The sequence below is a fragment of the Cajanus cajan genome, chromosome 10 (assembly GCF_000230855.2).
Source record: "Cajanus cajan strain Asha chromosome 10, NIPB_CcT2T_4, whole genome shotgun sequence".
NCBI lineage: Eukaryota > Viridiplantae > Streptophyta > Magnoliopsida > Fabales > Fabaceae > Cajanus > Cajanus cajan.
The window spans coordinates 35,177,197-35,191,658 of record NC_138526.1 but is presented as its reverse complement, the minus strand read 5'-3'; the positions used below and the strand labels follow the sequence as shown (position 1 = coordinate 35,191,658).

Below are 14,462 nucleotides of genomic sequence, written 5' to 3'. Positions count from 1 at the left end.
TCAAAGGTCTTTAGGGATCATATAATTTATATCTCCTTGTATAATTAAATCCTTAAGTAAAATAGGAAGCTTAATGAAAATAAGGAGGCTCGGCCTTCCATTTAGATAATAAAGTCTAAATTTATAAGTTAATAGGAGACTTAGTCTTCCATTCAATGAATATTTTAGAATAGTAAAAGTGAAGTTATCCATTAATTATAATTATTAATTACCGCAACAAGAAAATCAAGTAGTACAAACAAAACACAGTAATAATGTATATTCAAATAATCAAACAACAGACAAGGGATCGGGAGCCAATCCAACAAACAGACTATTTAACAATTATTTCTACACCCCCAAGCAAGGTTTCCCACTCCCCCCTTACCTGGATAAGTAGGAGTTGGAACTAGCGCAATATCTCTCTAAAACTTGGGTAGAATCTCCTCTTCTCTTTCCTTAAAAAGGAATCGGAATTAGGGCAAAATCTCTTCCTCTTTCTCCTTAAACAAGGCACTGGAGCAGAACCTCCTTTTCTTTCTCCTTCTCTCTCTTACTTTCTCTCTCTATTTCTCTAGAATTTCCTTCTCTCTAGAATTCTGAATTTTCAAAACCTTAGGCCCCTATTTATAGAAATTTTGAAGTTACTATGCACTATGCACTATTCATTAAAATAATAATATAATTACTATTCATGAATAGTAAAATACTATTCATCCAAATAATTTGAGGTTCTGACGTAAGGGCTTACGATTTTTGCAAAATTACTATTCATAGAATAGTAAAATACTATTCATAAATACGTATACATAAATAGTAAAACACGTATATGTAAATAGTAAAATACATATACATGAATAGTAAAATACGGGAATAAAATACTTATTCACATAATAAATAACTCTTTTCATTTGAATAAAATTTTGGGATATTACAGGTACCATAAAATTTCTCAAAGGAAAATGTGCGTAGCGCTAGTGAACGTGGATATGATGCAACAAATTTGAATTTAACATCTCTTAAGAAAAGGAAAATGTGCGTAGTGCTGGTGAACGTGGATATGATGCAACAAATATGAATTTTCGATGGCTTGCAATTAATAAAAGCAAACTAGTGTCGAATTTAAGGCCTTACTTTTACTCAAGATCATGTCCATCCTTTCCTTGGCATAATTATGGTCAAATATTGTAAGTCACTCTTCCCCAAAAGTCCTCACAAACCATTAATGTTACACATTTTTCACATTTTTAGTGCGTGTTTGCTTTAGTTTTTAGACGTGAAAATTCACGTTTATGAGAAGCAAAAAATTGTAGCTTCTACGTCTTGTAAACGTGGAGAGAGAATAAAAAATCACATTTCTAAATCTAAAGCAAACACGCACTTAATTGAAATGAATTTGAGTTTGTATTTAATTATTCACAGGATTGGTAAAGTAGGTGTAGGGGAAAAGATCAAAACTTGAGTTGCTTGTTATTTGAGAACAACATAGGACATAGTAAAGCCATGGCAGAAATCAAGAACCCATCAGGGACTTCACTCTTGGTACCATCAGTTCAAGAATTGGCTAAACAGAATTTGTCTAGTGTTCCACAAAGATATATTCAGCCTCAACATGAAGACATGGTGCTCATCTCTGAAGAACCTAACAGTACACTTGAGATTCCAGTTATTGACATGCAGAACTTGCTTTCTCATGAATCTGGGAGTTCAGAATTGGATAAGCTTCACCTTGCTTGCAAAGAATGGGGATTCTTTCAGGTCACTTTCTTTCTCTATCCTTCAATTTCTTTTGTAACTGCAAACACCTCTTTTGATCTGTTTGATTCTGGACTGTAAAAAATTAAAGTTCAATAAAACAAATCAGTTATAGATAAAACTATACATATTTGCTAAAGAGAAAATAGTAAATGCAGGAACATAGTAAATTGATTTAACACTATCCATCAATAAAAAATTTCTATGAATAATAACTAATAAGTTTATTGATTTTTGTATTAACTACTTTAAAAATCATAATTAACATTATTGTTTATTTATTGATAGTGACAATGAATAAAAATTTAATCTTTGATTGATTTAGTTGTTAATCTTGTTATAGCTGATAAACCATGGTGTTAGCTCTTCCTTGGTGGAGAAAGTGAAGTTGGAGATTCAAGATTTTTTCAACCTTCCAATGTCAGAGAAGAGAAAGCTTTGGCAGAGTCCACAACATGTAGAGGGATTTGGACAAGCATTTGTTGTGAGTGAAGACCAAAAACTTGATTGGGCTGACCTTTTCTTTATGACCACTCTTCCAAAGCAATTGAGGATGCCTCACTTATTTCCACAACTCCCTCTTCCTTTTAGGTTTGCTTCCCTCTTTTCTCCCTCTCTTTTTTAACATAATATTAATATTAAGTATCTACAACTAAAAGTAATGACTAATTTTCACATGACACACACAATATAATTATTAATGTATTATCCTCTCAATATAATTTATTTTATATTTATGATTAAGAATTGAATTATGAACAATTTGATTTAAGAACATTAGTTACTATTACTTATGCCAACTACATATACACTCCAACTTGGTTAAACTCTCTTTCTTTCTTCTGTGATTACATATACACTCATATTTCAATGAGCTTGCATGCTAAGGTAAATCCCTGCTCTGTCATGCAGGGACACTTTAGAACTTTACTCACAGGAAGTTAAAAATCTAGCCATGGCTGTTGTTGAACAAATGGGAAAAGCTCTGAAGATGGGAGAAACAGAAATGGGAGAGATATTTGAAGATGGGATACAGTCTATGAGAATGAACTATTACCCTCCATGTCCTGAACCAGAGAAGGTTATTGGCCTCACACCCCATTCAGATGGAGTTGGTCTCACTATACTCCTACAAGTTAGTGAAGTAGAAGGTCTTCAGGTAAGGAAAGATGGCACTTGGGTTCCTGTCAAACCCCTTCCTAACACCTTCATTGTAAACATTGGAGACATGCTAGAGGTAATATATGTACCCATATTCCATTTATATCTATGGTTTATAATATGGTTTAACAAGATTCCTGAAATTTCAATAATGTAATTGTGTCTGAAAATATAGAAGTCTACTTTTATAACATAAGCCTTCTAAAATCAAATCTTTTTCTATATAATTTAGATTGGTTCGTACTTCTGGTGTCTTAAATTATTCATTTATATGATATGATCATCCAATGACCAAAATTAATAGTCTGTTTATATACAAGTTTAGAAGTATTTTTAAAAAAATTTATATTGGAAATAACTCTTCATTTTTTATATCAAAATTCTTAAAAATGCTTTTAACTTGCATCTAAACATACTGATATAAATCTGATCTAACTTAACTCTTCCTTGGTTGTTTTTGGTTTTGTTTGCATTTTTACATGGAAGATTATAACTAATGGGATATATCGAAGTGTGGAGCATCGTGCAATGGTGAACTCTGAAAAAGAAAGGATTTCAATTGCAACATTCCACTTGTCAAAACATGATGGGCTGATAGGTCCTGCTGCAAGCTTGGTCACTGAAGAAAGACCAGCACGGTTCAAAAGAATTGAATTAAGGGAGTATTTGGAGAACCTATTTGGTCGTAAACTTGAAGGAAAATCATACATAGACACCATGAGAATATAGTATAACTTTTGAAGTGATTAAGATCACTGGCGTGTTACTATTACATGCCATTGCTGGATTAATTGTTGACCAAGGGCATCATGCTTGATATAGTTTGCTATTATTATCCTTGTAATTGAATTGAATATCATTCAAATTATTTAAACTAGATATCGAACTCAAAATTGAATTGTTCAAACAATGGATCTTTGGTGGAAACAATCCTTAGTCAATTTTTAAGGTTTAGGGTTTAGGATTTAGATTAGTTTAAGACGAAGTTTTAGAATACTAGTGCGAAAATTAAAAAAAAAATTAAAAAAGCTATCAAAGTTACTAAAATGGTGTCAAATTTATAAAATATGATTGTGTTCTTAATAATTAAATAATTTAATAATTTAATAATTTTTTAAAAGAAAGTTTTAATAGGAACCTATGAATATTTTATAATCAAATAAATCAAAATTTAAAAAGTTAATCATTCTTATCTATGTCAAGATCTTAAAAAAATTAATATTTTATTTTTAATTTTGTTGCATTATTTTAAAAAATTAAAGAAAGTTGATACACATTTAATAAGTATACCAATTAATATAATAGTAAAGAAGGCAAAAGTCAAAACATTGAACCCACATAAACTTGTGCTACGATTAATTAATCTAATTTAATACTAATTAGGGAAAAGAAAAAAATAGAATTATTTGAATAATGCAATAAAGATAAAGAACATATAAAAAGATTGAAAATATAATTTAAAATTTAAAATAAAAGATATCAGGGATTGATTTCACTAACCTTTTTCATACATATCCTTTTTCAATATTATTATTCAATTTTAATTATTATTAAGTTAATTTAACAATCAACGAAAATATTTTAATCCTAATTCCTTATGTAATAAATTCTAGGTTGCTTAAGGAAAATCTCAATTCCTTGGTGAAGTTTGTTAATCAACTTGCATTAAGATCAAAGGTTCAAAAGTCAACTAATAAGATTTATTCCAATTCCTTGATAATAAATGTTATCAACATTTTATCTAGGTCGTAATTTTAAAAAAGGTTTCACAATCTCAATTAAAAATTATAAAATCATAAAGAGGTTGATCAAGTTACAACAAGCATTAAGCACAAGAGTAAAAGGATTAACTACATAAATACTTTATTGAATAAGAATAAGAAGAATTACATGGAGTAAAGTCAGTTACGCTAATCCCCAACAACAACTCCCTTTATTCTCTAAAAAATTAAACTATACAATATATGGAGTGTCTTTTTATTATCTCAAACCCTAATTTTATAAGATTCTAAATGGTTTTTTTTTCAATTGGGCTTGTGATGTCTACTCGCTCAGAGGTCCTCTAAACTCGCTTTGAGCGAGCATGCATGATCTTCTCTAGTAATGCTTTGTAACTTGACTTGCTCAAAGCGAATTTTTGGTAGCTTTGAGAAAGTTCTTCTAACTTGGAGTGCCTGAATTTTTGGCAACTTTGATCAGGGTAAGTCTAAGTAGACTTATTCCTAGAATAAAAGGATCTCTCCTCATATATATATATATATATATATATATATATATATATACACACACACACACACACACACAAAGATGATATATTTACTTCAGGAGTAAGTATATTTATTCCGTTCAATAATTAATGTTCTACATCAAATTTTAACGATCTAACCGTTGAATTTAAAGTTCTTAATGTATAAATCAAATTTAAAAATTTTATTAAAGTTGCACAATAATTTGTTGGTGATCAAATTATTCATATTTTAGTATATTTTAAAATGTGTATATTACGTCAATTTTGTATATATGGATGACATATAAAATCATTTTGAATCATATATAAATTATAATTTTAATTTATATGAATTAGGTATCAAATCATTTTGGATTAATATAAAATTTTGTATATATGATCTAAAATTAAGAAACTTTTAATTTAACGATGAGATATGAAAAATAATCATTAAATTGAAAATTATTGAACCATAATAGTTTGTAAAAAGTTACATTATTGTCATTTGATCTCTCAACACACACACACACACATATTCAATAGCTCATATTTTACATCAAATTTCAATGGTTCAACCATTAAATTAAAATTTCTTAATACATTTATCAAACTCGCAAATTTTTACAAAATTTAAAACTATTTGATACTTCCTTTTATTAATTCAAATTGATATGAATGGTCATAAAATTACTATATATATAAATTGGTTTGAATCTATATAACAAAATATCATATGGTTCTCAAATATTTAAAAAATTTATAGACTTGATTTTTACATTAAAAACTTTTAATTTAACAATTAAATCACTAAAATTTAATATAGACATAAGTTATCAAGTAAGGCAAGCCTATCAAAACTTATTATTAGAGTAAGTGTTTTTTTTTTCTTCCTCTATATATAAGAAGAGATCAAATTATATCAATAATCTTAAATTTTGAAAACTATAATTAAATAAAAATAAATTTTTGCTAAAAAGTACTGACAATTCAAAAAGAATAAATGTAGTATACATAACAATTTAGTACATTTTATATACGAGAAAAATAATATATACCTATTATAAAAAAAATCAAAATACGTAACTATTTTTTATTTTCACTTTTTAGTAACTTATTATGTCCTTTAAGTATTCAAAAAATATAATATCTCAAATTCTTTCTAAATAATCATCGACAACTTTTAATATTTCATTTATGTAAGTATTAAGAAAATAAAGTATCTCAACTTCTCTAAGCAATAAATAAACCGTAGAATGAATATTAAAGGCGTGTATTAATGCCCATGACGACATGACGTAGACATGTAACGTAATTTGACTTGTTAATTTGATGGAAACAATCATCGTCCCTATGGCTATTAATTCCCACTAATGGTCACATTAAAGCATCAAAATAAAATTAAAACCAAACACGTCTCTCTATTGAAGTTGTGGTTCATGCATCTCACTCGGTGTTCGTCATCCATCCATAACTTTTTTCCTCCATTTGTTGAAAAGTAAAACTAATTGTCAAAAAATTGTGTTAATTATTAGGCCGAAATATATCATAAAATTAACTAATAATGAAAAAATTAAATCGATGTATAATATCCGCATTTTTATTATTTTTAAATTACTTAACCCTCAACAAAGTTCACGATTTCTAAATACGAGCATGTACTATCATTTTAAAAAAAAAAACATATATTATTTGAAGTTGTATCGGGCTAAGGATTAAGAAATTTGATCGTAGAAATCTGTAATAAAAGGATGCATAGTCAACAACATATGTGCAAAGACAAGAAGAAATTTGAAAGTGGAAGTGAACATGACACAGTCGATAAGTGCGATTTGACTTTTAGGTTTTGGGAGTTAAGTGAAATACCGTTCACTATGCCAATCCATATTCCTTCCCAAAATTATGTTTTCGAGATTTTGTGTCGGTCACAGATCTACAAATTTTAAGTAGTAAGATAATTTTTATATACATATTTATAGTAATAAATAAATAATTATATTTTTAAAATAAAAAATATTTTTAAATTATTTTTTAATGATATTTTATATTTTAAAAATACTTAATGATTTACTCATTTTTAATATTTTTAAAATTATTTTTCTTTTTATAAGTAACAAAATAATCATTTAACTATTTATTTCTCACATTAAAACTTTGTCTATTTTATAAAAAAAAGTATAACATGACACACGTGCACATACACATGAGTTTGTTAATTTATAATTACTTATTTTTTTCTTAAAAAAAAGTAAGTTAACAAGTTATATCTAAGTACATTTTTAAAAATATTACGGTTATAGTTTCCTAGTATACTCCTTTTAAAAAAAGAAGATATATATAACAAATCTCACATACATTTGATAACTCACATCCATTTATTTTTAAGAAAAATGAAGTTAATAAACTATGCTCAGATGTATTTTTTTTGAAAAAAACACTTCAAAAATAATATTTTGATTTTAACATTTTTTACAACATAAAACTTAAAAGGTAATGGAATACTTAGTTTTTAACATGGTAAATAATTATTTTATTATAATATATATATATATATATATATATATATATATAAAATAATTGACATAAAATATTTAGTGGAGACATTTGTCCCCACTTCCACAAAGGTGGATTCATCCCTACTTTGTGTCACTCAACTGTAGAATTGTTTAAGAAAATTATTTTATAAACTTGAAAATTTGTAAATGCTTAATTTTTTTAGATAAAAAAATCATAAAAATAATTGCAATAAAAATTAAACTTATTTTTACTGTTCGTGTAATTATAGTTAAGATATTATAGTTGTATTATTCAAATGATTGTAATTAATATTTTATCATATCTTTTAGATATTTATTTGTATTTTTTTAGATATTTATTCTTTATTCATGTATATATATTCGTTGTACTGCAAATATTAAAAAAAGGAATTTTGATTTTTTTATTATTTATATGGCATTAGATTAGCCTATAGTTTTATACTTGTTTCTTGATTTACCTATAGTTTTCTCAACTAACATTGCACTTGTAGAACTTGTCACTGCATACACTCTTCTCATTAAAGTCAATTCTAACAATCATCATACTTTGACATACTCAAATAACTTATCTTTTATAGGCCCATGATTTTTACGGGTACATTTTTGACAATACACCTTGTCCCTCTACAACTAGCGGTGAAGGAGATGCGATCATTGTCAACCCTTCTTACACCTATTAGAAACATTAAGATCATTATGTGTTCCTCGCTCTTCTTGGTCCTCGTTGCCCTGATGCACAACTTGTCATGACCTCAACTACTTCTTTTGTTGCTGCATGGATGAGGTTAAACAAACACTATGTGAATAGGTCTCACACTCATGTAATGTCTCTAAAAAAACATCTTTCATTTGTCACCAAAAGTACCTCTAATGTCAGTGATTATTTGTGTTCAATTTGACTAATAGAGGATGAAATTGCTCTTATTAATCATCTTGTTGATGACATTTGTCTTGTCATTGTTGCTCTGAATGGTCTCGAACCATCGTTTTGTGAATTCACAGCCTCAATTCACGCTAGAGACACTTTTTTTTTTTTGTTTGATGAACTTTTTTGACAAGTTAGTAGATTTTGAAATTTTCATGCAACATGATAAATGTCAACAACAATCTTTTCATGCCACTTCCAATTGTACAAATCACCCTCAAGGTCAAACCATAACAAGCAGTATTCTTCATCAAATCGTAGTAGCTCTTCTTCTAGAGATAATAGTCAAGGCTATAAACACTGTATTGCCAAAACATATATATTATCGACTACATGGTTTTCTAGTTAATCATCCTCACCATCAAGCCAACCATAGTCAACACGAGGTCCATTTTGACAACTCTTGATTTCTTGACTCTGGAACATCTCACCATGTGACCAATGACATTAGTCATCTCTCCATCTCCAATGATTACACTTACCCAGATCAACTCCACAATACCAATGATAAGGGTTTTTCCATCACACGTCATGGCTCAACTAACCAACTCACCCTATCATCCCTAGCCTCTTCATCTTTCCAAAATCTTACATGTTCTCTCTGACATCTAAAATCTAATTAATTTCAGTTTCTCAATTATGCAAGACTAACTCAATAGCTATTGAATTTTTTCCTTGGCATTTTGAGGTAAAAAGCTTGAAAATGGGAGCAATTCTTCTATAAGGAAAAACTAAAGATCAAGCATACAAGTTGCAATTATTTTCTACACTTTACAATGTCCATAATCATCCCTCAATAAAGATGTGACACTATCATCTTGAACATCAACACCTTCATAATCCTTAAACATTCTTTCTTCCAACTTTATACCTCAATAAAGTGTAATTGTTTTGAAATATTCACTACTACAAGATGCATATTCTACATCGGTTCTCTAAAGTCATCTACATCGGTTCTAAAACCTATGTAGAATAGAGCGACTTAGAAAATGTATACATTTTTACCTCGGTTCTGAAATCGATGTAGATTTAAGCATATTTTTTGGATTCTTAAAAAAAAAATCATGCTTATTTTTGGATTCTTTCTGATTACCTATAATGAACATATATATAGCTTTAGAAATTTGTTTACAAATTACACAAAAAAAATTTTGACACGTTCCAATTAGACACATGATTTTCTAGCACCAAACAGTAACATACAAAAACCTTAATGGCTAGAAGATCAGTCAAACTCAACATGATGCAACTAAAATAACATTGATTAAATCAAATAAAAAACATAAAAACCCAATCCAACAACACATCATAAGGTAGTAAACTAGTAATCGATAAAGGTAAAAAAAAAAAAAAAAATCTTGTTTCTGCCTAGAATTTAGAATATACATAGGATACTATTATTTGGGGAGATCAAGACATTTTATTTTGGAGGAAATATACTTGCTCTGCTTCTAACTTTGACAATTTATTTAGGTTTGAACAGTAGACTATCAACTAGAATTCAGAAAAATTGATCATTTTTAACTAATTTAATTATTGTTGGTTCAAAAGTTAATTATACAAAATTCTTAATTCTTTAATACTATAGCAACTATTTATATTTCAATAAAAAAAAATAACTACTTATATTTCAATAAAAAAAAAAATAACTATTTATATTAATACAGAATCATTTTTTACCAGCAGAATTTAATTCCTACCAAGCATAAGCTAAATATGCAATTTTCAAAGCCAATTTTATCAAATTACATCATCATGGTGACTAATGCATCAATCTAGAAACTGCAGGTCACACTCTTCATGGGACATACTTGCAACAATATCACACATATGGAAACTAATGTAACACTTGACATGACATCGTCAGACTCGAAGTTTCTTCTTCAACTTCTTTTTATTCTTTTCTACACATTCTCTACCCCTAACACACAAAAGAAGCTATTTATTTCCGGTGACTTATACATGACACTAATAGGACTAATTCAACCAAAAAGCCTTAGAATTGAATGATGGGAACAAATCAAAAAGCCTTGTAGTTCATTCCATCCATGTCTCAATTTTTATGCTAGTTGTTGCTACTGTTTTACTCTGTTTGTTCCTATAATGCAAAGTTGTCATCATAAAATATCATGTATATTTTTCTGTGAGAATGCAGTCAATGAGTGCTTACAATCATTGTTACAATTGTAATTAAATCCTAAACTCGCTCCCTAGTTAACTAATGTAATATACCTTGCGTGGTCTGTGTTATTATATATACAATTCCCATATACTCTCTTTACTTTCTAGTATCAGAATCAAGTTGGTAGCATAGTGAATTTCAATCCAACTCTCTTCTAATCCTAATTCCTTTCTTAGAATGTTGTAAGTTTAAATAATACAATTTGGAAAGCTCCTTCAGCCTAGGTAGTGCAACAAAATTGTTTGCTATTATATCTAGCCTTTCTAACCATCTCATTTTTCTATCAGCATAAATGATTTTTACTAAATGGCAGAAACTTAGATCAAGTCTATAGACACTATATGGTTCATGCATTCAATAAACAGAAGATATAGACACTATATGGTCCATGCATATTCTGGCATTTATTAACCATCTCATAATTAATGCTAACAATAACAATAAATTCAACAGTTAGGTGCTATAGCAACACATCCGTGAACAAAAAAAAGACATTTGAGATTGGGGAGACAGAAATAGGTTTATATCACAGTCTATAGTTTGGATTCTGGCTGGCCAAAGTTTCAACTAACTATCATTTGAATCCAAATAAACAGACTAAATTCCTTACAAAGTGAATACATTTTTTGCTTCTCTACTGGTAAGGTATGATGGATAAGTTAGAGAACATCACCTCTCTAAACCTTTTGTTTTTATCCTTCTGTATCTGCTCTCAATGTACCATCTATTTGAAAAAGGAAATGAAATAATGCTACTTATTAACTAGCCCCCAGAGCAGCTTCAACAATAAGCAGGGTTGTAAAAAAAATTAATATGATAAACAATTATGATATTTGCTACATAACCAGTAATATGATAAATAGCAGCCTAACTGACTAACACAAATTTAACAGTTGTAGTATACAATTCCCAAAAATTCATGATAGACCATGCACACTTAAAGTGTGAAACTTTACTACATATTCAACAACATAGTAGACCCTTTCACTTAAATTTTAAAACACAGCAAATAGATTCCAACTTACTATCCCAATGAAGATGGTCAAGAAATATTGATTTGCAAATAACACCACCCTTTCCCTATGTAAATTAACTAAGCCTCTTCATTGCAGTCTTCTTAGATGATATATATGCTATTTCTAGCTTTCTTCAGCACCCAAAATCATATGGAACAAGTCCTTTTAGCTCGGGACCACTAAACCTTTTGTTTTCAAAACTGAAACAAGAGCAGGAGAAATATTTAGAAAATATAACAACATCAACTAGTCATTTTATATAGTGATTTCATAGTAAAACAAAACGAGTACAACAATAAATGTCTAGCACTGAACTTGAACCAATACCTACTACTTGGAGAAAAAATATATGAACTTTTTTTTGGTGCTACTTTATCATTGCCTTGCTTTTATCATTTCCTCTTTCTTTTCACATATATTTCCAAGTTAGGTATTTGATCAACCAAGCTAGATAGATATACATGGCATCGAGTAGCAATCAATACTATCTAAAATTCGTACATAATAATTAAAAGTGAAAGTTATGAAGAGGTCTTGAAAGAAAAACTTGACACTAGACAGTATAATAGTAACAGTGTAACATTGTTCCTATTTCAAAATAAAATTAAGAGTAAAATCTCGTTTCCCCCTTTAACTCAGGCTCATGCACACTTTAGTCTTTGATCTTTAAAAAAACACAACACAAAATGCAAAACTAAAATTGATTCCTGTAGCTTTTCATCTTTTGTGGAACAATTCAACAGTATGTTTATGATGGAGCACCAAGATATAAAGCAAGTCGTAAAATATCACAAAATATTCCACCAGCTGTGACCTGAGCACCATCTCCTGGCCCATGAACTATTAGAGGCTGATCCTGATACCTTCTTGTTGTAAATGCAATAATATTATCTAACCCAAACAATTGTGCAAACGGATGATCCTTCTTGTATCTTCGCAGTTCTACCACTCCTTTTTTATTAGTCACGTCCACAACTCCCACGTATCTCAAGACCTTCAGAGTTCAAATATAAAAATTTGAGTTGCGATATATGAGAGAGGTGTCATAATGAAAATATACATATATATTTTGAAGGACACAAACAGGAAGCCATAAACCCAATATAAATCAATTCTTATACTGTTCTGTTTACTTGAATCAAGGTCTATATGGAATAAAATTATTCTTTTAAATACTTTAACAAAGAATACTTTTGATTTTACTTACTTCCCCAACATTTCAGCATCTTCTTGTTTCTTTGTGAACTCCTGATCAAATTTTGGTAGCTCTTGCATAAACTCTTGAGCTGATGCACAACCCTGCATAGAATCATCATAACATCTGTGTCAATTAACATGCTACATGCTAAAACCAAAAACTTAACAATCAATATAAATTGGTTCTTACTCGCAGTGGTTCTGGCACAAGGCTTTCAACTGGAATATTAGACAATTCTAGCTTTAATCCAGATTCCCTAGCAAGAATTATCACCTGTAGATCCAAAACAGCTTCATGATGTTGAATCTAAATTGCCACTGCCAAAACAGGATTACATGAAGCATAAAAATGCTATCATGAAGCAAGATTAACATTGTGATTAACTTCCATGTTCAAATTAGTTAGTTACAAGGACAACAACCAAGCATTTTCTCACCAATTGAGGTCAACTACATGGGTCAAAGACAAACTATTAACCTCTAAATCCTTAATGGTTTCACCTGCAGTTTTTCTTACTCTCCCTCGTGTCTATAAATTAGACTACCCTCCAACTGATCTACTATTCTTAGTGGGAGCTTCTACAGGTCTTTTAAATAAAACTACATAAAGCAAGCTTCAACCATCTTTTCTAAATAGGTGCGCACCCATACTTAATTTTGTATTAAACTACACCATGTTGTTGGTATTAAACTCAGACGGGAAACATATACACAAACAGAAATCCCCCAAAAGCAAGAAATGTGAATACTTCCAAAGAAATTATCACCAAATACAGATGAATCAATTAATATAAAATTGTTTTGATTTAATCTAATCAAATCCAAAGAAATTATCAACAAATACATATGCATCATTGAGTTTCTAGGGTTACCTCAAACACGTCTGCAAATGCTGTCGTGGACGACGAACTTCACCAAGATGACCACCACGTTTCAGAGACCTCATCTGAGAGCGTCTATCAATTTGAAGCACTAACACGAATGAGAAACGAAACCACAAAAAGAAAAACCTAAGATAAACAACAAAACTAGAAAAGATTACCTAATGTTGTTCGTCGAAGAGGGCTCAGCACTTTGTCAACCAGGTTCGATCGTTGTCGTTGCTCGCGGCAGAGGGCGAAGCGATATAACGATTTATATTAGTTCAACTAAAATTAATGTAAATATAACAATGTTAAATAGTTTTTTTTTGTAATAGTGATTATGCATTAGTTAATTTTATTTTTGCAAAAAAGAAATTTTAGATTGTTTGAACTGCCACAACATATAAACTCTAAATTTAGAATTATAAAAAATGTCACACCTAAGTCAATTTCTTTAAATCGGTATTTTCTTCAAAATGTTCCTATCTCATGGAGAAGTTCTAAAAATAAATAAAAACTCTTATCCGTACTCTATATATATATGCACCTCACTCTGACGGTATCATATTTTATATATGCACTTGTTAACGCAAAACATGTAGTCCGTCCTATATATTCCTTAA

At 29.3% G+C, this 14,462-nt stretch overlaps 1 protein-coding gene and 1 long non-coding RNA gene across 8 annotated transcripts; one reads left to right on the top strand and one right to left on the bottom strand.

The window, feature by feature from the left end:
- Window positions 1-1,009: 1,009 nt before the first annotated feature.
- Window positions 1,010-3,772, top strand: LOC109808277 (protein SRG1). 2 transcript variants are annotated; one of them, XM_020371194.3, is made up of 5 exons: window positions 1,010-1,166; window positions 1,402-1,737; window positions 2,078-2,325; window positions 2,647-2,971; window positions 3,382-3,772. In XM_020371194.3, the coding sequence occupies exons 2-5, from the start codon at window positions 1,483-1,485 to the stop codon at window positions 3,622-3,624; spliced, it is 1,071 nt and encodes a 356-aa protein (XP_020226783.1). In that variant the 5' UTR covers window positions 1,010-1,166; window positions 1,402-1,482; the 3' UTR covers window positions 3,625-3,772. The 2 variants fall into 2 exon arrangements, with proteins under 2 accessions (XP_020226783.1, XP_029129021.1); XM_029273188.2 differs by lacking the exon at window positions 1,010-1,166 and having other exon boundaries at window positions 1,337-1,737.
- A 4,219-nt stretch (window positions 3,773-7,991) lies between these two features.
- On the bottom strand, window positions 7,992-14,334 carry LOC109808278 (uncharacterized). Of its 6 annotated transcripts, XR_014429950.1 has the most exons (9): window positions 14,019-14,334; window positions 13,849-13,932; window positions 13,167-13,250; window positions 12,987-13,078; window positions 12,594-12,773; window positions 11,789-11,979; window positions 11,437-11,487; window positions 8,522-10,502; window positions 7,992-8,427 (listed from the first exon to the last, which is right to left on the bottom strand). It is a non-coding gene; the product is annotated as an uncharacterized LOC109808278 (long non-coding RNA). The 6 variants fall into 6 exon arrangements; XR_003805112.2 differs by lacking the exon at window positions 8,522-10,502 and having other exon boundaries at window positions 8,125-8,427; window positions 14,019-14,216; XR_003805113.2 differs by lacking the exons at window positions 7,992-8,427; window positions 11,437-11,487 and having other exon boundaries at window positions 10,484-10,502; window positions 14,019-14,204.
- Between the last annotated feature and the right edge of the window lie 128 nt (window positions 14,335-14,462).